General features: G+C 41.1%; 1 protein-coding gene across 27 annotated transcripts in view; it reads right to left on the minus strand.

Annotated features, from left to right (window-relative positions):
• LOC102943985 (poly(rC)-binding protein 3) overlaps positions 1–24809 on the minus strand; it is a 703847-nt gene that overhangs the window by 36721 nt on the left and 642317 nt on the right. For 17 of the 27 annotated variants that reach the window (XM_043540395.1, XM_037889896.2, XM_043540389.1 and 14 more), the window contains 6 exons: positions 22427–22543; positions 12962–13093; positions 9320–9448; positions 6378–6521; positions 732–788; positions 198–273 (listed from right to left, as the gene is read on the minus strand). In XM_043540395.1, the coding sequence (XP_043396330.1) occupies positions 198–273; positions 732–788; positions 6378–6521; positions 9320–9448; positions 12962–13093; positions 22427–22543 (655 nt within the window). The remainder of the gene's footprint in view (positions 1–197; positions 274–731; positions 789–6377; positions 6522–9319; positions 9449–12961; positions 13094–22426; positions 22544–24809) is intronic. The other 10 variants (XM_043540400.1, XM_043540397.1, XM_043540398.1 and 7 more) reach the window with 1 other exon arrangement.

Below are 24809 nucleotides of genomic sequence, written 5' to 3' on the forward strand. Positions count from 1 at the left end.
TGGAACAAACAAAGCACAAGAATTTAGTAATGACAAAAACAAACTAACAGAGCCACAGGGAAAAAGAACAAAGATTAAGGTGTGAAAACAAAAGGATCATCGGTCATTGCCCACATTTAGTATTAAAATGATGTAATGACCATGGAAAACAAAGCTGTTAAGAAGAAGGACATCCCCAGGGGGTCATGGGTACGTACCAGGGAAACCAGGGGTGGTCTGCCCAAGGGGAGTAAAGGGGGGATGCTGCATAGCCAACTGGTGAAGCTTGGTCAACTGCAGGGCAGGATGGGAAATTAGAACTAACCAATCAAATGGAATTATTTCAGAGTAGAGAAAACCATCTTACATGTTTTAAAACTGGATTAATTAAAATTAAAATAAAGGTTTAATCATTCATTCTATTCTACTGTATAGAAAAACTGGTTAAAATGACGTCTCTATTGTTATTACATGTAATGGCTATTGTTAATATTAACTACTTTTCTGTAGAATTACATATTAAAAACTCAAATACATAGCATGCATAAAAGACAAAAAACTGTCATTTGTATCTGGGTCATTGTACTTTCTAGCAATTATTACAGAAGTTATCCAGTAATGCTAACACTTGGCTATATGGTACACTGTTAAGTACAGGCATCTACAGGCATGTCTTAATTTTAACTGTAGAAAGTAAATGCTGCCCAGAACAAATAAGAGAGAGAGAGAGAAAGAAGAAGGGAGTAATTTACATGCGCTGGACTCACGTCTGGATGAGGGATGGCATACTGCCCCTGAATTGTAAACGCCTGAAAATGACAAGCAAAATTAAAGATACGTATCAGTCAAATTAGACAATAAGTACTCCACGTTCACCAGGCTAGAGAGAACCTTGTGCTATTTTCCAAATCTAATGCAAATCACATTTCGTTACATGCAAAGAGAAGCTTAGTTTTCTTGTGCTGCTTTGACAGCCACACAGTACAGGAAGGGCTCTGCTGTGCCTTTCCGGTACAGCCCAACAGGCGAGGCGCTGCAACAGCGGGTGCTCCAGGGGCAGCAAGCACTTTCCACCACACGGGTCTAACGCCATGGGTCTGTGTGGAAGAGGAGTGGGGCCAGAACTGACTGCTGGACTCGCTTGGAGATGTCTTTGTGCTTATCTTCAGGTGGCCCTACAAGACCATGTTTTTTTCAGCCTCCTCCATCCCTGAGGTAACTGATTCCTGTCCATCTTTCTCACACCACTCCGCACAAGTCTGGCGTAAGGGTTTTGAAACAATTCGTGGGGACTGACAGCAAAATTAATTTTCTTCTTGTACACAAAGATCCAGATTCTCAACTGAAACACAGCCCTTTGCCCCGCTCAAGCAGTGCAAAAAGGTTGGATTCTGTCCACAAATGGCCAGCATGGAATTCTGCTGGTACTGGATGGAGGAAGCTCCTGTGCCAGCCATCCTTTGCCACTGGCATAAGGGCATGTCAGGGAAGGGAGGAGATACATGATGCTGTGGCTGTCCTCTCCTGGTGTGTTCCAGAGGCAGTAATTAGAATAGCCCCTTCTCTCTCTCGCTGCCTCTATTAAATTCTACAGGATGGTTTAAAAAAAACCAACCTATACAAAAAGTTGTAATTGTCTATTACATTCTGCATGATTTTCCAAAAGGGAGAGCCCATCAAAACATTTTAATGTGTTTGTGCTTAGGCAGGAGGGAAAACAGAAGGACAGATTATAATGTATAACTATTTGTACAAACAGAATCATAAACAGGAAGAGAGCTGATTAGCTTAGGTTGCAAAATGCTTATTTGACAAAAAGGTCTCTGAGAAAGAAATGAATTTTCTGAAAATTATAGAACAATTCATTTAACGGAGTTTAATTAAACGTTCCAGCTGCTTATTAGAAATTTGCACACCAGCACTTCTCTCCTTGAGCAGAAACATTTCCTTTATTTTAAAGTTACTTATGAAGTCGGGCCCCAATCCTAAAAATACTTATGCCTGTGAGTATCTTTATACACACGAGTGCTATTGAATACAATGGGACTAGTCATGTGCATAGTCAGTTATGTGGAGGTTTGTAACACTTTGATCAATTGTAAATTAAGGCCCTGAGCCAGAAAAACACAAAAGCACATGCTTAAGTTCCACCAAGAGCAGTGTCATTTAAGGACATGCTTAAAGCTCAGCATATGTTTAAATGCTTTGCTGAACAGGGATAGACATAAGCACATGCTTAAAGTTGAGCACGTGCTTAATTGTTTTGCTGGGTCAGGACCTAATGCAGGTGTTTAACTTCAAGCATGAGAGTAGTCCCTTTGATATCGTGCTTAAATATTCCGCTGGATTGGGGTTTAATTCTGTGGGCAAATCATTTGGACTGAAAAGCACCTCACTATACCTTTGACCTACTTCAGCGGTGTTCAGTCGGAGCCTAGCTCTATTTCAAATATATTAGAAAGAGCACACTTCAGCAGAGGCGCTGGAACAATTTCTATAGTGAGGGGGCTGAGAGCCATTGAACCAAACTGTAAACCCTACATATGATGGACACCACTTCAAGCCAGGGGATGCGGCAGCACCCCCAGTACCCCTAGTTCCAGCACCTTTGCACTTCAGATTGTAAAACACTTCAGGGCAGGACTGTGTCCTCTCCATTGTTGGAACAAGCCAAGCACATTTTGGGAGTTACTGAAACAGAAATAATAAATAAAAATAATTGACCAAATGCATGGAAAGAGGAAATGGTCGCTTTAATCTACAAACCAGGGGTGGGATCCTGCTCCCAATAAAGTCAATGGAAATTTTGCCACTGACTTCAATGAAAGCGGGAATGGTTGGTCTCCTGGGTCTAAAATTTGCCCTGATTTACAGCCTGTGACTTAACTGAGGTTGAATGAAGGGTAAGTCAGGGCAAAGTCTGTCCCTGAAGAGACAATGCTGGAAGCGTGCATTTTTGGGATAGGGTAATGTACAAAAAATATGGATAGACAAATGGGACGAAACCTTGTTTCTTTCAGACATGGGTGGTGCTTTCGGATTATTTAAAGAAACAAAAAAACCCAACTGCATATGCTGGATTTCGTTTAAGAGCTAAGAGAAAGGCAGCACTGTGTTCACCTTCCTTTCTGTTCTGCTACTTAATACCATACTGAGAAAAGGACAGAGAGGATTAAAAAAACGTTTAAAGCAGCAAAACCCATGCAAAATCCCATCTCGTCAAATAATAGTAGGTGTTTGATTTTTCCAGGGTAGCTTGATATGCAGAGTATAGTCAAGAAACAAACAAACCCCAAATCTTTCAGCTTAACCATGAAATAATTTAGAACTGAAACTGATCCTACAGGAAGGGAGAGTGACCCCATCCAGCATCTCTTCACCGCTGATACCATTTTATTTTGTTTTCAATATTAATTTGTAATCAGGATTTCTTATTACACTATCAAAAACATAATGCATATACTATATTTTGACACTAGAAGTAAAATCCATGAGAAATCCTTTCCTTGCTATCTCCCAAGCCCACCGCTACCATTTTCTAAGGTACTGAAGAATTTGCCTAATAAGGAAGAGACTACAGGTTCAAAGGTGCACACAAAATATCGGAATCAGCTATTTTTTTCTTGATTGAATTAGGCCGTGTGAATAAAAATATAGAACACCCAGCTGTTTTCTTTGTGATTTATAAAACTAAAGATGATTAGAATCCAGCAATCTGTTGCACTATATGATAAGACAGAATTTCAATTTCTTATTCCAACTGTTGAGAGCATTCTAGTGCCTACTTTTAGTATTCTTTTATTTGAGTAATTTGTTATGCACTGAGACAATCTTTGATGGTAACACCATTTACAGCACTGCTACTGTGCATCACTGAATATATATACATCTGCTTTAAAGGAGAACACCACACTATAAACTTAAAATATATGTCTGGCGTAACTTACTCTGTGAACTTTCACAGTCAGCTGAGATCAAGTTCTGGAAAAATAATTTCAATTCTATCAATTAAGAAAGTAGGTATCTTACTCTGAAGAATACCAGTCAAAGTAAGAGCAGCAGACCTGGATAGGAGGAATTAATACTGAGTTAGGTTTTTTTTTTCTCAAAATTTACCATAAAATACTTCTGCCAACCATGACTGTAACTGGAGAGTCAATATAAAGGACATTAAAATTTTTGTAAAGTGGCTAGTTAGCGTTATCGAATAATGATGTTGGAAAAACTTTTAATCCATAATGGCCTGACCTGCTCTTTGATGCACTTATGAGATGTATCCATCAGCCTTCCTATGAACCAGCAGCTCTACAGAACCCCGAGGTGCTCCAAATGGGTGCTATGGCAGCTACAGATGCCATCTGTTCTCATATAGTTCCAAGCGAGGGGGTGACTTGACACTCTAGGACATCACTCTGAAAACAGTCAGTGGAAGGCCTCTCATTTGGCCATAACATAAGTGATCGTGGAGAAATGGTGTTCTAGGTGAACTGTTGGCACAACAGCTCACACATCATATCAGTGGCACGTCTAGATAGCCCACTGGCTGTGTGTATTGTTGGGATGTCAGTTTATCAACAGCTGCCTTTCTCCACATTAGATGATGATAGGGCAAGCTGCAATGAAGCACCAGGTTAGTATGCCTATTTCAAGGCAATATCCAAAGGGAAGAACAAGACACATTGTATGGAAACACCACAGAAGGGCTGAAAGTGGGTGGGAACCATGGTCATATGGCTTGAAGGGTCAGCAAGATGTGGGGGGAACAGCCAAACCTCCACCATGTAAAAAAGCAAACAACAACAAAGCTTTGGATATGGTATAAATCAGGCTGTGCAGAACAGGTGGAACCTCTTCAGGACAGAGATGGTCTACTGCTCTGTTACTATGCCTACCACAAAGGGGCCCCATTCTTGGTTGGGCCGTAGGCACCACCGTAAGAAATAATAGTAAAAATAATACAGCATATAATACTTCTTGTGTGCATATTTTACCCAGGAACTCATGACTGGGCCCTATGGAATATTAAAATTATGAAAACTTGAAAACTAGAAGAGCATTTCTTCAGCAGAAGCTTTGTACTCTGTGATTACATGGTGAAAGCTGATCAATATGGTAACTTAGTTATATTACTTTATAAAATTGATGAAACCGCAACTTAAAAAAATAATACAAAGGTTTGTTCCATTAAAGCATTTCTGATTTTGGATACCAGTCTCTTTACAACAGAACAAATTACCTCCTTACTGCAGAACCTAATTTTAAATTTTGACAAAATACCAGTTGTCTTATTTTTGTTCCTTTCTATTGTAGAAGATTACAGAGTTATACTCTAATTCAGAGGTTCTCAAACTGGGGTCCGTGGACCACCAGTGGTTCGCGAGCTCCATTCAGCTGGTCCGCAGCTAGTTCCCCCTAAGGTGCGCGCCTGGGTGGCCGCACACAACAGAATGAAAGGCCACCCACCTTATTAGTGGAGCTGCGCAGGGGTGGCTCCACTAATTAGGTGCCTGGACCCTGGAGAAGACACACATGTAAGGTGAGGTGGTGGCCTTGGGGGGGGGGGGGGGGGGGGGGATAGAGGGTAGGTGGGAGGGGCAGTGCGGGGCGGGTGGGGAGGGAGGAATTTGAATCCTGCTGGGCTGCGGCAGCCAGAGAAAGAGGCGACTTTCCCCAGCTCCCGGGCTGCGGCTGCCAGGGAGAGACGGCCCTCCTTCCCAGCCCCAGCTCCAGGGCTGCTGTGGTGGGGGACAGATCCCCCTCTTTCCCAGCCCCAGTTTGGGGGCTGCCGCAGCGGGGGAGAGAGGACACATCCATCGCATTAGAAAGGTAACACTACTGATATTAAAATATGAGTTGTGTGCTTTTATTTGTAGAACCAAAAAATGTTAATTATTAATAAGGTTTTTTTTTTAATAGTGCTTTTATCCAAAGTGCTTTACAGTAGTTAGCTAATGGTACAAACAACATTTGGAAAGATCATTAAGTGGTCCGGCGAGACCCTCAGCAATTTTCAAGTGGTCCATGAAAAAAAAAAGTTTGAGAACCACTGCTCTAATGTGTTGTCAGGTAGCAAGCAGAATATTCCTGATGCAGCTACTCATGGTAGGTGACAAGTTCCTGGCAACATCAACTATGATGTTGCATTTACTGGAAGAGACAGAGAGAAAAAACAAAACAAAACAACCCAGTGTCAGGGACATCACTGAAATGAATAGGGTACAAGTATCAGAGGTTTATTCAATAACAATACAGAAGACAAGTTAAAAGAAGCCCTTGACTTGTTTTCATTTTAAGTTTATAACACAGTGTTCTCCTTTTCTGCAAGCAATAACAATCCACACTGGATAAAACACATTCATACTATACCAGGCAAAAAAGTATAAAAGGTGAAAACTAACAGGCGCTGGCTGAGGTTGGGCCAAGACGGTGTGGTTTCCAGCTGAAGCCAAAATGGTGTCTGCTCTTACCTGGCCACCTGCAAAAATGATAGGTGCAGAGGCAGGTTTGGGACGGTAGGGAATGGTGGCACCTTTAGGTGGGGACTGAAAGCAAAAACATATCAAGATGTGGAATTAAGTAGCTCACATAAAATCATATTTTACTTTGTTCACCTCACACAGCAATTGCATGCCTCTGCCCCATTCACCAGCATATTCTCGCAAGAGCCCAGATCGTGCTCCCATTGAATTCAGTGGCAAAATTCACACTCACTTCAGGGTTATGGGCTAAGGTCCTTATTACATAGGCAAAAGGAAAATGCAGACAGGTTTGTTTTTGTTTCCACAATAATTTGGTAAAGATTCAAGGGGCCTGGAAATGAATTGAGCTTTTCATGAGATCTAAGGAAGTTAGGTGCCAATTTTGAAACTTGCCAATCTTTTGGGAGACTCTCCCCAGCGTTCTCTCTTTGCACAAACCTGTTAAAAGAGAACAATACATTCAGTTGATAACCCTTTGTGCGCTGTCACACAGCCAAGTGTCCCAGTAAAAAAGTGAAATAAGAATTTTCAGTCTGTGCTATAGTCACCACGCTCATTGAACTCCGGGGATAATTAAATGGGCCAGATCCTGCATTCCACTGAACTCAGAGTGAGAAGTGTAGAGGAAAGCCATGACTAGTGTAGGCCTATTCTCACTGCTTTCAATGGGAGTAAGACGGGTCCTCTCCAAGTAACAGAAGAAGAAAATTGTTCTGAGAGTCAGTAGATAAAAATGTGATCAGTAAATACTTGACCAAGCATGAATATTTCTTTATAGAGACTAAGACAGACAAAATGGCCCTGGGAACAATCCTGTAAAACAGGCTTCAAATTATCTGCATAGTGTCTGGCACAATGGAGTCCTGACCCCTAGGCACTACTGCAATCAACCACCACCACCACTAAATAACATTTCCACATCCTAATTCTCTATTATTGGCTATTTGATTTTAATAAAGCAGTGACCCTTGCCAAATTAAATACATTGAACAAATTAAACACATTTATTTTATGTACGCTTTAATGTTTGAAGAAGCAAAATGCAGTTACATCATTGTCTTCTCTAAGGCTTCAGACTGGTGGTTTGCTGTCTCTAGTTTATTATCTCTAAAATTAAACAAGTTCTGTTTTCTATACTTTCAGACTGTTTATCTCAAAGAAAATGGCTCTATAGGCAGAAAACGACTCTCTGGCCCCGGTCTGTCTCTTCAAATAACTATGGGTGTAATTAATATAATTTAGACATCAGACTACTGCCTGCATCCACAAAGCAGGTAGTTAAATGACTACATGCCAGTAACGGGAGATGCAAAATTGTTCCTGCAGTTATTTGCATCTGCAAAGCTGTGAGAACAAAATGGGAAGTGAAAGGACAGAATTAAGCCCTTTTCAAAATCACACCCTTTAAATTATATTCTAAATTCTACACACAGAGAAATGGATTTTTTTATATTCCAACAGTTTATCAATTCTTCACAAAGTCATGCCAAGCTCTCTGTGGCTAATAGACCAAAACTGGTTTTCAGTATTTTCTTTCTGTTTTGCTACATTTTTGTGCACATCTAATGCCAACTGAAGCAAGAGCCCCTTATCTGCAAGACAAACTTTGGTCCTTACAATAATGATAGTTTATAACGTTGATATTTATTAGGTTGCATGCTCTTTTGATGTGGCGTGGTCGCTACTAACCAGACAAGAGTGATCAGATTGTAGGATCAGAGATGCCACACACCCTACTGTATTTAGAATGAAGAATAACTGTCGGATGTCAGGCATCATAGTGTGGTAATTTTTGACTAGATCAGTGGTTCTCGAAGCTGGTCCGCCGCTTGTTCAGGGAAAGCCCCTGGCGGGCCGGACCGGTTTGTTTACCTGCCGCGTCCACAGGTTCGGCCGATCATGGCTTTCACTGGCTGCGGTTCGCCGCTCCAGGCCAATGGGGGCTGCGGGAAGCGGTGTGGGCCAAGGGACGTGCTGGCTGCCATTCCCGCAGCCCTCATTGGCCTGGAGTGGCGAACCGCGGCCAGTGGGAGCTGCGATCGGCCGAACCTGCGGATGAGGCAGGTAAACAAACTGGTCCGGCCCGCCAGGGGCTTTCCCTGAACAAGTGGCACACTGGTTTTGAGAACCACTGGACTAGAAGTAATGGAACATTTTTTTTGACAGAATGTTTTTCCACTGGAAAATGTCAATTCAACAACACTGAAATGTTTTGGAGGAAATGCATTAATTTTGTCAAAATTTTCAACAATAAATTATTAAAATGTTTCATTTTGGTGAGGTTAAAATATTTCGTTTAGACCTTATTGATGCATTTGGCTTCAATAAGGCCAGAACATTTTGTTTTGATAAAGTTATATTATACTATATTAAAAAAGCAGATGATAGCAATATAATATAATCAAAGCGACAAATTAAAAATGAAACATTTTGACTTTATAGAAACAAAACGATGACCTTATTGAAATGTTTCAACCATATCAAAACCAAATATTTCAATAAGGTCAGCATGAAATGTTACAGGGTATTCTGTTTCATGAAAAATACTGAGGTTTCTACTTTTTATCCTGATTTGGGGTGGGACTTGTGTTTTTCCACTAGCTGTTGACTTTTTAATGACAATCAGTGTCGAAGGGTTGTATTCATGGTAAGTAGATCCTGCTCTAATGGTTTGATCAGTGAGTCACTGTGCATTCTAAAACCAGGAGCGTTGACATCTAGTCTTGAAATCACTGGGAGTTGGGGGAGATCAGCTTCTTACAGGATCAGGGCTTGAGAGAGAGTGGGGGGATTTGGAGGAAATTAATATAATTTCTGAACATTATCAGTATGAACCTCAATGTTTTTAAGTGCTCTCTTACCTCTAGCATGACCACACAGATTTGTTTTACACACTGAATAATGGCATCCGGAGTGCCCGATATAGTTACAGCACGTTCTGTTGAATTTGGCAACATATCCCCTGCTACTTGTACCTGGGCCCCTGTGGACTTAAGAAAAAAACAAACGAAACAAACATTAGTGTCGTCAAAATACAGCTGCACATTAGAAGCCATTTATTCACCAATAACAAATAATCTGATAAAGCACAGAGATATCTAAAACGTGCCTGTTCTCTGCTAGTTTTGTGCGGTATATATATAAAACTGCCGAGTGTAGATTTGCATACGGAAGTCAAGTTTGCAAGCATTCTCAATGGTAGAAAGTGTAGTTATCAATGGTTGTTAAATGAATACATTGGGAAGTCTCCCAACTTCCTGAAACAGAGAGTACTGCAGATACAGTGGATTTTTCCACTAAGGACTTTCACAATCATTAAGATGATCATTAAAAAAATAACTGCTGATGTCTGAAGAGCTTCAGCCTCCCAAATGAATTCCAATCATGGATGGGTGATTCCTTAATGAATTGGTGATTGCGGTCATTTTACTGAATGAAAATTGGGGTTGCTTTATACTCTGGAATATCTCAGTGATGAAGAGCAATACAGATGCACTTCTAAATTATTATTAGTGTTGATTAAACATATGCACATCATCAGTTTCTAGTTCACTAATGAACCTAACCATGTAATGAGCCAGTGGTTTTTTTCCCCTCCTTAATCTTGACACTAATGGTTCTTAGTTTAAAAAAAAAAAAAAAGACTTGAGGCCAAAATCATTCCTGGTATAACCCAGCAAAAATCTTGTAAGCCTTTTTCAATTGACGGGAAAAAAATAACAAAAACTGTTTCTATTGAATTAGTATTTTCATACATTATACACACAATCTATTTCTGATTTGTGGATACAAATGTTTTTGCCTTGCATTGATTTTGTGTCAGTCAGTAAGGAGTTAATTTAGTTTGCTGTTGGCCATGCACAACACATCTTACTCTTTTTCCAGAGACTGATTAAATTACTGATTACATCTTCTGTTCACTAGTGCTGTTTAAACTCAGAATATCCATTATGGGTCTCTCTAATATGCTTTGGAATGTCACCATAATTTGATCAATCTTTCATGTCATTGTGCCTCTTCTTTTTTTTTTAGAATCAGGTCTTGAAAATACTGAGGCAGACAACATGTTGCTGCTGGGTACAGAATTGAGCATAAAAGAACATCTGTCATACTGCTGCTGCTCAGTGTGTTGCGTGATGATGAGATTAGAATGCATCTTGAGAGGATGGTTGATCCTTTTTCATTTGGGCAGTACTCATCATTTAAAACAAAGTTTTTAGAGCACCAGCAGGCCTCGTACAAAATACTCGGGGTCAAATACTGCGTCTCAGTTACAGCTGTGCCATTCAATCACCCAAATTGCTAATCTTTACAACTCTTTGGCTATAGTGGGATGGCATGTGTGAAACTGAGAGCAAAACTTTGCCATTATCTTTAGGTTTACAGAAAGGGAGAGGGAGTTAGTTCACACTGTTCTTTTGACCTAATACCTTACAATAGGGGGCCAAAAGCGTTGAATTTCCCCCAGAAATAAGAATCACCCCCAGAATCAACTGTGGTTGCACAATTTGGGCAATAATCAAATTTGGTAACAAATGAAGGAATTCAGGGGACAGCCAAGGGATTTGGGCACCTGACTGCTCTTTCTATCTTTGACCAAGTCCCTACTTATTGTTACACTAATCTAAATAAACGTATTCAGAACTAGAGTGGTCACAACTTTTCAATCAAAGACATTTCCCAACTATGTGATTTCATCAAAACCTTTCATAAAAAAGAGATTTCAATGAATTTTTTTGACAGGAAAATGCAAAACAAAACAAAACATTTAATTTCAAATCAACATTTTGATCAAAAATGTCAAATGTTTTTAGTTCAATATTTCCAAACTGAATTTTTTTGAACCTTTCCTTTTGTGAAAATATTGCATATTTCTACACTTTGTCCCCATTTCAGGACAAAAACAAATGTTCAAACATTGGAATTTTCCATAGGATGAACATTCCATTTTTCAAAAAGTTCTGTTCAAAAGTAGGTACAAAATACCCCTAGAATGTATCTGATTATTAATTGTTTGACTGACTTTCAAAAAATTCTGCAAAAGTTTTGTCACGATAGCATACATTTGGTTGATGTATTAGGTTTATAAAATTGGTAATTGATCTAAAAATATCTTGGCAGTTTGTGACTAGAGGAAAATTGGTAATTGGCATTGTAAATTTAATATTAAAAAGTAATCCAAATACTGTCTATCTGATAAGATTTAATCGAAAGGAAAACTCAAATGTATTTGTTATCTAGACATGATTATGTGATGTATTTCCTGTACATGAGTACTTAATGTTGCTGAGTGGTCATTATTATGTTGCTGTAGATTTAATCAATTGTTCAGGTGCTTAGTACCTTTTGTATGGGCATTTTTTATTGTGGCTGAAATCTATCTAATCAAACACAACAAATAAATATAAACCTGTACCCATTTGGCTTAGCTCTGCAGTTTGAATGTTAAGAAGTTAAGAAGCACTTCTCATCATGGATAGATCATAAGATATAGTTATCAGTAACATTTTTTGCTATAATTATTCATTTCTGAGCCCGCACACTTAATGCCAGATCACTCCTTCTCCCACTAAAACCCAGAGGAGGGTTGGAGGCTGCAAGGGGGAACATATTTCCATGAGGATCTTCTTGCAGAGTTTCTCTTCACATAGTTCCATGCCCCCCCAACTGCCTGCAGCTCCAAAAGCAAAGTCCAGGAGAGGTCTCAAAACAAAAGCAAAACAACAATAAAACCCACAGACCCTCTGTTACAGGGCTGCTTCAGAGAGGTTACGGCCTCAGTGGATTTTGGGGTGGAGTGGATGTCCTAAGAAATAGCTTGGATTAAAAAATTCTATATGAGTTTCTCAGGATCAGTATATGTGAAATTAGGCCACCTGTGAAGCCATAATATTGGAGGCAGGATGGGGAGTAAAGGGAGTATGGAATAGAGTTAGAAAACCAATTTGACAAATCAAGGTAAGTCAAATATTATGCCTACTAACTTGGACAGTATCCCTTTAAACTACTTGGCTTTTTCTGGCTACAGAGGCTGTAATTGAAACGCTCAGATTAGAAAAGGCTTAGCAGTACTTAAGACCTAGATTATTTGAGGTATTTATGGATTTTTTTAAAAGTTGAAGAAACAATTCTGTGTTAAACTGTGCCTTTGCTACGTGGCATCTTGCTTTTTCCTCTTCTCAAATGTGTATCCGAATGCCAGCTGTGCACTAAAGATCTTGAAGGTCGGAGTTACTTTCTGAAGGGTTGCGACATGGAAAGACAAAATTGCTTCTAAAACTGGTATTGCCACTGTAGATGCTCAGATTTCATGAGTGTACAGATGTTTTTGACACCTTTCACAGCTGGTTTAGCTTAGCATTTCATTCACGAAATATTTACATTAATGCAATGAACCAACTATGGTGGCAGGACGCTGTAAGCCATACTCTTTAAATGGACATATTAGGACATTTAGCTACATAAAGTTACCTAGCATCCCCTGTTGGAATCCTAGAACTTACCTCCCTGATTTCTTTGATTTTGGAGCCCCCTTTTCCTATAAGGGATCCACACTGACTTGCAGGGACTACAAGTCGCAGTGTCACAGGTGGTTTGCTTGTCACCGTGCTGTTTGTCATTGAAGCATTTATGTCCTGTAATAACAATGTCAATAAGAATTAGTTGAGGATTTGTCATTCCTCTTAACACTTAAGAGGATCAAAGTAAATACTCAAGCTGTTCTCGGAGAATTGGTAAACTGGAAGCTAATCATGTTTTTGTAGCACATAAAGCAGCCAGCTCTGCTGGTGGCACCCTGGAAGCATGAACTGCGTGATGACATCATGGCAATGGCACTGTTGATTCCAAGTGCTGAAATATGTAGGCACAAAGACAGTCTCTGATCAGCTAACAAATCACATTATATTTGTTAGCACTTTTAATACAAAGGAAACAACGGAGAAACAATAAACAACATTAGTCAACAGACATGGGAGAGCAAGCACTATTATTTTGATAAATATTTTGAAGTTTCCCATATTTAATTTTCCTGCAGATCTCAAAGCGTTCTCAACACTGCTTAACTTTTCCTAAACTCTTTTGTGTCATAGCTATGTAATCCAAGTATGCAGATATGGCTGTGGGAATTGCATACACAGCAGCAACCACCTGTTCATCTCATCTCACCTCATCTCATCTAATCAGTGAGATTCTACTGTACCCTTCAGTGAGCATTTTAGAGTTCTGCCAGTTGCTAGCCTCAGATTTGTGTTAAATGTGCTTTGCTTATTCAAATTCTCCTTTGCAAGCACAAAACGGAATCCCCTAATGTAATATTTTTATTACAAATGAAATTATAATGCTTATCTTCCCACTATAGAATGTGCTACAGCTGAGAGCATTCCAGAATCCTAGATGTCGTTGGAAATAAAAAGCCACAAACACTACTGTGCAATTCTATAGCATCTTTCATAAGAGCATTGCAACAAACTTTTGTCAACATTAGCTAATTAAGGCACACCAGCGCTTTGACATAGGTTAAGGTAACTTTGCCCATCTCTGAGATGGAGTTGAGCAGCTGTTTAACAGCACACAGGAGCTTAGGACCTAGAGGGAAGGAAAATATCGTAACTAATGGAGGGAGAATTTAGGTTGGCAGAGTTACTGTAATTACCCAAAATATAATTTGTCCCAAACCATCAGGATTGACACTTCTAATCTCATGAAAAGTGCCATGAGATCTTTAATGACCATGAGCGATCAGGACCTTGGTTCCACCTCTCACGCGAAAGAGAGGACCTCAAGGAGTACAGTGCTGCCTGATGCTATGTTGGTGCATTAGTACAGTAATGAAAAGTGCTATCCTAATGACCAGGAGTACTTTGATATTTCTTACATTAGAGGTTTTCCATCTAAGTGTTGGCCCAGCCTGACCCTGTTTTGCTTAAAAAAAGCTGACAGACTCCAGCACAATGAGGCCTGGCTGCCTGCCACAGGTTAATTCTTAGGCGATTTCCCTCATCGACACTGCACCATGTCATATTTACTGTCAGCAAGAGGTTACAATCCAAAACAAAGCAATACAGGTTACAGCAAGTTGTGGCATGCATGCATCTGAAATACATACAGTGTAATATATATACATATTCTTTTGTACATGAATACAAATTTGTATTACCACAGTGTCTAGGAGCCTAGACATGGACCACGACCCCATCATGTTAGGTGCTGTACAAATGCATGCCACAACTAGGTTTTTAGAAGTGGGATGCCATCAAACTTTGCCAAGTTGCTGTTAGCTGGTGGTATGCCACAGATATATAACATGCCTTTCACTTCAAAGACAGGCAAGCCCTATGTCACAAAAGATTGCCAAGCTCTCTCACATTTTGAATAAGCACTTTCTACCATTTGATCTGGGACTAATACATTAATAATATTCAGCACCTTCAAACTTTATAAACAATTAATTTATGGCCATAGCACCCGCTCTGTGTATTAACCTCACCGTTTTTTAAAAAAGGAAAAACTGCAAAGAGAGGATCATAGAGATGCCCAAAGCCACAAGGATGTCAGAAAAGGGCCAGAACTCAGGAATCACTGGCTCCTGGTTAGAGCAGGTCAGAAACTTTCCAAGCGAACATTTTTTTCCATTGGAAAATGCCAATTTGTCAACAATCTGCAGGAATATGTCAGTTTCAACAATATTCCAGTGGATATCAGGCAGGGTTCTCATGGTTCAGGCAGGTTTCAAAATTTGCCTGGTTTCTTGCCATGTTATCTGCCTGGCTCATTGGCAGCCAGTCTTGCTCTATAAACAGCACCATATCACGTCTTTGAATATTTCCTTGCATCCTGGGGAAAAAACCATGGAAGACTATGTGTGGAATTCTTCTCACTCCTGATGCCTGGAACTGCAGCAGCACCTTGCAGCCAGGAGCAACAAGTGCAAGGAAATTCCTAATCAATCCGGGACTGGAACATAAGCAATCGCTCTGTGTGGATAAAGCATGCTCAGTGCAGACGGAATCTTCACCAAATTTAGTTGCTAAACTTAGATGAAACTTCCTCAGAAAAATGCAGTCTTAGGCAGACACCCAGCTGGAAAATTTCAGTCTACATTGTTTAAGTTTGGCAGAGTAATAAGCAACTGAAAACAGGATGTTATAATGGAAAGTGTCAGACAACATTAAATATAGGTGATGCTATCTGTGCCACCAATAAATTCCTTATATACTTTATTTTCCCGGTTGTCTCAGGTATATAAAGTACAAACTGACAAGGTCAGATTTTAAAGTAACAACATTTTGTATTCACAATTCTAACTCTTCATTCCACTTTTTCTTTTTTTAAACACTGATCCTTATTTTGATCATTTCCCCCCAAGACCTTGGTCCTACAAACACACCTGTGCTTAATTTATGCACATGAGTAGCACTGCTGGCCAAGAGGACTGCTCCCATGAATAAAATTAAGCATTCACGTAAGCGCTTGCAGAATCAGGGCCTAAGTTTTAAGTACTTTACTCCATAACTTTGCATTATTATGGTGAACTTTGGGAGCTATTCTTTTTTGTAGTAATACATTTTGTTCTAAGCATTCTTAGAAAGTCACCACTTAATTTACATGTAGCCATAAAAAGAAAATTTCTAATGTTAAATTATAATGCCATATTCATGAGTGGTTTAGAGCGGATTAGTTTTATAACAACTTCATTAAAGAAATGCTGGCAAATGAATACTTGGCTTCTATTCTGTTCTATACAGTAATGTAGACCTGTGATTGCTTTATTCTGCAGTGAGTAAAATATTTTCTGAGCATATGGAAAAAAATTCAGCCAACATTTAGCGATATTTCCAAGTTGCTCTGTTAATAGACAATATTGGGCAGCTACATGCAATGTTTTCATTCTGTTTAGGTTTTGGAAAGTGAGTTTTAAAACTAGACAGCCGTGATAAAATGTTCCTGTTGACGTAACAAGAATATGTGCGCATCCCTATCTTTCCTACTCAGCTAACGTTCATTAGGAGTTAAGTGGGACTTTGCCAACAGATTTGTATATGAGGCAGTACATAGCTGTGCTGGGCCAGGAGCAGCCTTGGAAGCTGATTGTGACCGCGATGCCTGGCACACTGACGGGCAGAGCCAGCTTCCCAGCTGCCTAGTCTCAGCTCATGTCTGGTGTTGGGGGGGAGGGGGAAAGGGAGGAAATGGGGGGAACTGTAGCACCTCTGCTGAGGAGGCCTCCCACCTATGCAGAATCTAGCCCAAAAGAGCTATGGAAGTGTGGCGAGCCCCCCTGACTCCCCAGCCATCTAACTGAAGTTTTAGTGTTATAGTATTGTAGTATTTGAGGACCCCACAATCCATAATATATTTACCTTCACAATGCCCCTGGGGGGGCAGGAAGTGCTATCATCCCCATTTTACAGATGGGGAACTAAGGCACAGACACACTACGTGACTTGCCCCAGTTCTACAGGAAGTCTATGGCAGAACAGGGAATTGTACCTGGATCCATAGGTGCCGACTCCGTGGGTGCTCCGGGGCTGGAAATAAAATAGTGGGTGCTCAGCACCTCAGCCCCACTGATCAGCTCTTCCCCCCACCGTGATCAGCTGTTCAGCGGTGTGCAGGAGGCGCTGGGATGGAGGGGGAGGAGCGGGGGCAGGACACGCTTGAGGGAGGGGGTTGATTGGGCCAGGAAGAGGCGGGGTGGGTGCTTGGGGGAAGGGGTGGAGTGGGGGTGGGGTCTGGGGCAGAGCGGGGGGTCAAGCACCCCCCGCAAATCACAAAGTCGGCACCTCTACCTGGATCTCCTAAATACCAGGTTTCCTGCCTAACCACTGAAGCATCCCTCCCATCAGTAGCCAACAAAGTGTCTGAGAGTAAGGGTTACTGCATGGCAAGCCAGGATATGAATCTATAGCACCAGCTTGCTGTGCAGTACCGTCCCACAGGGACACTGCCACAGCACACTGAAAGTCTCAGAGCGTGGCTGGCATATTGCATGCTAAGCTGCATTCCAAGTCATGTGGTGCCCATGTGCAACATTACTGCATGGCAAGCTGCTGCATGGTAGATTCACACCCTGGCTAGCTGTGCAGTAAATCTGCCATATGTAGAACCATTCTAGCTCAGTGCTCAGCAAACAGCCATGAGACTATTGGGCAGATCCTCAGCTGGTCTATGACAATTTAGTATCAGTGTAGTATTGGTTTCATACTTGATACGAAAGCTGATCAGATAATTATCTGATTAACTCTTCCAACAATTCCCCCCCACCCCCCATTTTTACCCATCTAATGCAGCTGAGCAAGTATTTTGTGAATATTTGCAAATAAATATGGATTTTCACAACATTTTTCAAACACATTTTGGGAATGTTTCTCTGCATTATGCACGGAGCTCTACCTGCTAATTACTATATCAGGAGATAATCCCATGCATTTGCAAGGGAATACAGATTTGGTGATCTAAGATGTCTTTGCCAGCTACAACTTCTACAATCGATGTTGATTTTTGCCATTTTTCATAGGCCTGGTTTCCCTCTAGATAAAAGTGCCTATTTTAATCATCAGGGTGATCCAAACTGGGCTTGCCTAGCAAGCATATGAATTCATTAGCAACCTGCTAGAAAATAACATGCCTGTCGCCCTGAGGGATCGTTAAAGCTTTTTGGTAAAAGGAAGGAAACAATACCAGTCCAGAAAAGTCTCTTTTAGGCCTGGCTTCCTTACACTAGGTTGTATGTTTTGATTATTTGCTGGTATTAGAAAGGCTGGGTTGTTTGTGGGCTCTCATGTCCTCCCAGGATGTGTTTCTCCCCAATTAGGTACCTGTGGTGTTGAAAAGAAAATTTCACATAACTTTATCTTGAAAGCAAAAAACCAGCATTGAGCTGGTATTCACTTGAGCACCAAGAGCATTTTGTTCAACCACCAGTGCACCTCACTGTGTCAGAAGCAATCCACAGAACTTAGTGATGGACGGATAGTACAAAGATAAAAAAATGTTATAACAGTTTATTCTGCCCAAAAGCATCCGTGGGTAAGGCTCTGGGCATTAAGGAAAAGGACTGCCTTGCTCCAGAGGGTAACGACTTATGAATGATTTTAGCCAACTTGATGGATGGATAGATTTATATTTAGAACAGAGATGGGCAAACTCCGGCCCGCGGGACCGTCCTGCCTGGCCCCTGAGCTCCTGGCCCGGGAGGCTCACCCCTGGCCCCTCCCCCGCTGTTCCCCTTCCCACACAGCCAAGCCGCCGCGCAGGCAGTGGGGCTGCAAGCTCCTGCCGCTCTGAGCGGCATGGTAAGGGGGTGGAGGCGGCGTGCATGCAGTGGTGGAAAGGTTGGGTAGGGGGATCCGGGGGGCAGTCAGGGGACAGGGAGCAGGGGTGGTTAGGGGTGGGAGGTCCCGGGAGGCGGTCAGTGGACAGGGAGCAGGGGGCGGTTGGATGGGGCGGAGGTTCTGGGGTGGTCAGGGGTCGGGGAACAGGGGGGATTGGATAGGGCATGGGAGTCCAGGGGGCCTGTCAGGGGGCAGGGGTGTGGATAGGTCGGGGCAGTCAGGGGCAGGGGGGATTGGATAGGGGGTGGAATCCTGGGGGGGGCAGTTTGGGGCGCGGATCCTAGGAGGGAGCAGTCAGGGGACAAGGAGCAGGGGGGGTTGGATGGGTCGGGGGTTCTGAGGGGGACAGTCAGGGTGTGGGAAGTGGGAGGGGCAGATAGGGGGCGGGGGCTAGGCTGTTTTGGGAGGCACAGCCTTCCCTACCCGGCCCTCCATACAGTTTTGCACCCCGATGTGGCCCTTGGGCCAAAAAGTTTGCCCACCCCTGATTTAGAACAAGCTACTGCAACCTCAAAACCATAAAAGGGTGAACAGTTATTAGCTCTTATCAGGAAACGTCTTATGCTCATTTTCTATAGGTTTGGGTTAGGATGATCATTTATCCAGTGATCATTTAAAACACAGTCAGGGTGAAATCCTGTACAGCCCTGCTGAAGATCATGGAGTTGTTCTTTGTGGCAAGGACCATGTTGCTGCGGTTATGGATTTGTATGGTGCCTAGCACAAGAGAGTCAGGTCCACTCTTGTGGTTCCTACGTGCTACTAGAGTACAAATGACTGGGACGAAAGGTGGTTCACCCCCTCTCCCCAAGGTGTTAGCAAACACATTTGAACTCTACTGTAGACAGGACAAATTGTATTTTAATGTGGCTTAGCTGGCTAACGCTATGGAGGAGCTCTAGCTACAAACACAAACAGCTAACATGGTTGTAACAATGTCAAACCTGCTACACTCTGTGTTAAGGGGCGTGTGATGTCACATGAACTAAATGAAGTTAGCTACCACGCTTTTTTTTTTTTTTTTCAAAAAAGTTCCTCAGTTGAAAAAGGAAGACCTCAGTGAGTCAGCGGTTTCCCTTGATTTGACACTGATGAACTGAGAACGGGAAGTGCTTAGAGTACTCTGAGAAGAACTGAATGTCACCGTCTACACCTTTTAAAGCTATTTTCTTTATGCTGAGAGGTCACATGAGAACATGTGGCCATCTTCTGACATAATACATTGAAGAAAAACAAACCAAAGCAGCTAGTGCCTATCTCCCTGCCCCCTATACACATACCCCTTCTCAAGTCTAGGGGTGGGGAGGGTTTCTTCTCACCTCTCCTTCCAAGGCCAGGGTATACAACAGCAGAGAATAGATGGGTGACTGAATAGCAATTAAACAAAAATGTTACTAAAAATGTTAAACTATGCTAGGTGAATTTTCATGCGACTGGTGAAATGAATGACTCAGTTTGCTCACCCTCAGCCAAATGACACTGGGATTACTGTACTATCCTCAACCAGGGCAGGATCCTGGCTCTGCCACTGAATTTTTTAACTATGTGAAATCACCAGCATGCACGCGCCTGTGCATACCCTGTTCTGCCCCATTCCAAAAACGCCACTCTGCAGCAGCCCAGAGGGCTGGGAGGATGACTCACACTGGGACACGGGCTGTATGTTTACTTAATATCTGGAGAACACCTAGTGCAACAGAGCCATGATATCTAGTTAGGTAGATATACGTAAATTATTATTACAAACTTTGAAGCAGCAAACATTTAACAAGGACAACTCTCATTTCTCTCTCTTCTCTCCCACTCTACATGAAGTATAATTGTAGCCTGAAAAAGGGTCTTCACACAAACCCAGACCCAGCATTTCTCAGGGTGCATTAGAGTTTGCCAGCTTTTTCTCTAAACAGGATTTATGCCCTGAGAGCGCATTGAAAAAGAGTTTTCTTTGGCGAGCAATTTATACCTTCCCATACAGCCACACTTCTGGGTTGTTACGCCATAGTTATGCTGTTAGCAATACTGAAAGGGAGAATAAAAGTATTTTATAGAGAAATGCAAGAAAACAATATTCTGATTTATGGTTTAAATAAATGGCTGAAGAAACGTAAAACAGAAAGGCGTGATATGTATTAAAACAGCGGCACATGATATGTCTATAGCTCATTGGCAATTTGTGAGACCCAGTACTTTGTTATGCCTCCCAGAGTTATAGTTCTCCAATATCCCATTTTTATCCCTGGGGACCTTTCAAAATAATTACAGCGAACAGAACTGGTTGCATGATGTAGACGTCATTCAAGCCCGGCTTTGAAATCGAAAAGTGGCAAATTACATTTGAAGCAAATGTGGGTATTTTATAACATAATGCACAGCTACTGTAGCTGCAATGAATGTAAATGACCTTTTTGACTAAGAACTGCCACATTAAGATACAAACCTATCACCTAAAATACAAGAGAGTCAATAAATAAAATATCTCAAATGCTGAAACCTCAACTTTCTTGCCCTTTGTTAGATACAGAGCATTTAATGATGTCTTTATGAGGCCGGACTCGGATTGGGAGTGACTAGCTCCTTGTAGGTATCCCTCAGCACTTTCCAGGATAGGGCCTTTATGGAGCCCTTTCCTCATAGAAGATACCAAAGTGTTTCATAATTCTCTTGGAATATGGCAACTATTTAATAGCATGCAGGAGCTGTTCCCAGTAGTTTAGGGGAGGAAGTGAAGAAAGCAAACATGTATATTGAAACTGACTGGGGAACTTAGGCAGAATGTCTGGGTTGAAGTTTAGCTAAAATGCCTCCTTGCTTTTGAGAAAAGTGCTACAAGAATATTATTCACCACATGTGACAAGGCCTCAGTTTTACATCCCATGTGAAAGATGGCGCCTTCTAACACCATGGTGGGGTATTTGAGTTAGTCATACTGATGCAGAGAGAAGAGCACCCTTAGTGTATTAGTACCACCCACCACTTTCTACAGCCCCCTGGGGTCTTTCATGGAGGTTTCCCACCCCAGTACTGGGCACGTCTAATTCTACTTGCCCTGTGAAAGCTGATGTCATCCAGCGGTGTATGTACATGTCTGCATATGTTTAACACTAGAGAAGCTCTATTTTGGCTTATTTATTTTTAGTGTATTTATTGTATTTTAAAATCTGAAGTCTAAATACGGTAATTGGCAATGATATATTTTGCTTTTAATAATTTTTAAAAAATCTTCCAGTTGAATGAAATCTATACTCTTTTTGATATAAAAAATTTACATCACTATCAAGCTGATTCACACTGAAACCGAGTTATAAGTTATGCAATTATTCTTTTCAAATCAAATCCACAATGGGACCAGAAATTTCCAAGACACTTTTTCCACCATTAGAGCACATTACTGGAAGCAATTGCTTTTCCCTAAAGTCTACGAAAAGCAAAAGAAATGATCACACAGCTTGTAAATTGACCCATTATTTCTCTTCCAGTATTACTGCCAAAAGCATTTATAAAAACATAACCACTTTCATTGCTATTAAATAGAGCACTAAACAAATTATATTTAGCGTTAAAGCAAACATGAGAAAATTCAGACAATATTTGTACTCCAACTTGAAGAGAGAAAAATGTATTTTATTTGCTTACCTCTTCAAATTTTAATGCAATCATAGAAAAAGCCTTAAAAATTGCATCTGTTGGGCCTGTTATTGTCACAATTCTTTCTGGACAGGAACCTTCTGAAATATTGATTCGAGCACCACTCTGTCAACAAGAACAAATATTTTTAAAGTACGTTTTCTTTTGAGATGCAAAATAGGGAGGATTCTACTTGTCTGTCTAGCTAGGTACTTATATGGCTCTCTTCACCACAGTTGGTGAGCAGCACCTAAGTAATTGAAAGTAACAACTGTAAAATAAATTCTTTCATTCTCCCTTTCCTACGTACAGGAGTAAACTTGAATAGGACTAAAACCAGAATTGTGGGCATTTGAAATTTCTATTTAGCAAGCATCAACTAAAAATAAAAATAAATTATTTCATCTCTGGACTGGATCCAGACTATTCACCTGAAAATGGTCTGTCTAGGTGGGGCTCCAGTTTTCTGAATAAACAGGGTAACTAGCACTATGGGCCATATTTTATAGGTCTTTAATTTATATCCCAGACTAAATTATTCTAATGAGCGCTTTGTACAAACTCATACAAATTAGGTAAATTAATGTGTACTGAACACACTTACTAAAGAATCATCCAGCAGTAACTGTAAGATACCAGTGCAGTAACACAGTCATGTCTCTTTAAGAGGAAGAGCCAGCAAGAAGGAAATAGGAAACCCGATACCTGGGAGACAGAGAACCTGATTCTCATTTACACCATGGCCCCTTTTTATCACTCTGGTGGGACAGATGCCCCTTAAAGTGGGTATAAATGTATTACACAGACTCCTTAATGTAATGAGAAACAGATCCAGATGGTTCAGGAAAGACCGAGACTGTGTAATTTCTTTTTATTCCCGCACTTACTGCTATTGAACCAGTTTTGTGTATTTTGCCTCTCTACATGACAGCAACCAAATATAACAACAAGGCGTACTAATGGCAAAATCGTCTTGTCACTGAATCTCCTGACAGGTATATTCTAAATGTCTGCGAAGAGGCAAGGGCTGCAGATACTTAATCTACTTTTGTCTGACAGGTGGACTGGAGAGTTGTGAATCCACCTTGGTGGGGGAAAGGGCGAGGGGATTTCCAGATACACACTAATCATACATCAGTGTTTAATCAGTGGTGAGGCCTAGTTTTAAGCTGGTTCAAAGTGTCTGGGTTCAGTTATCAAACACAAAACAAGCTCCTTAGGGCAGAATCTTACAATGAGCTCCTCTGCTTCGGTGGGGTTCTGTGTGGGCACAGGAGTCTGCCTATGCAGAGCTGCTCAGAGGATCGGTGCGTTCAGGGGTTACTCACCTTGACAATATTTAGAATATACGCCTAACGTTAATGGAAGTACTTTTTATGCAAGCAAGGTCGCAACAGTTTATGTGAAAGACTGTCCCACTATGCATCATTGTATCCAATGTCTTCCGAAAATCACACATGGCAAAAGATCATTTAACTCTTGTTAGGCTTTCAGTCATGTCAAAATGATTGAATCGGAGAGGTTACATTCTAAAGGAAAGCAGTAGGGATGCCAGTATTTTTTGGCAGCCTTATCCATGAAATGAAAGGAATTTCACTGGACTGTAGTTTTCTGGAGACATATCAGTTAGGCTGGGCCAGGCCGCTGGTAGCTTAGAGAATGACACAGACAGCCCAAGTGCCACTCCCCAAAATATGGTGTGTTACTTGCTATCATGACATCTGCCAGAAAAGCCTAGATAGAAATAATTGTGTTCTATTTCTTTAAAGGAAAGAATAAAAGAAAGCGGTCAGTTACAGGAATTATATGTAATTTCCTTTTTACTATGTATACAACATTCACTTCAGAGTTTGAGGACTAAGATGATATGTCTCCATATCATGTTTATCCCAGATACTCTTTGCCCTTATTCTTTTTTGTATCAACCCCTTAATACCAAAAATTAGAAGGTGTGCTTCTAGTGTCCTCAGGAGCATAAGGAGGAAAATTTCCATATATTGTGAAAAAATGAGACAAATTATTTTTTTACACCTAACAGGTTCAATTGCAGGGACCAGGGAATAAGTTTTCAGAAAAAGAGTTATTGGGGGGAGGGGGCTTCTCTTTTGTAGATTCAACATGCACACACAAAATCTGTGCCCACAGTTTTGCACTCACCTGTGGGCACAAATCTGAGTGGGTGGAGCTCTAGCTGCCTGTTGATGGGAACAATAAGATTAGCACCAGCAATTCATTTTGATTAACTGATTATTGTTTGTTTAACAAATATCAGGGGCATCTGGAGCATCAGAAACACACCACTTACTTCTTTCATAAATCTAAATAAATACCTGTATTTACAAAAACAACAAGGAGTACTTGTGGCACCTTACTCCACAAGTACACCTCGTTG

This window comes from Chelonia mydas, chromosome 2, assembly GCF_015237465.2.
Source record: "Chelonia mydas isolate rCheMyd1 chromosome 2, rCheMyd1.pri.v2, whole genome shotgun sequence".
NCBI classification, from domain to species: Eukaryota; Metazoa; Chordata; order Testudines; family Cheloniidae; genus Chelonia; species Chelonia mydas.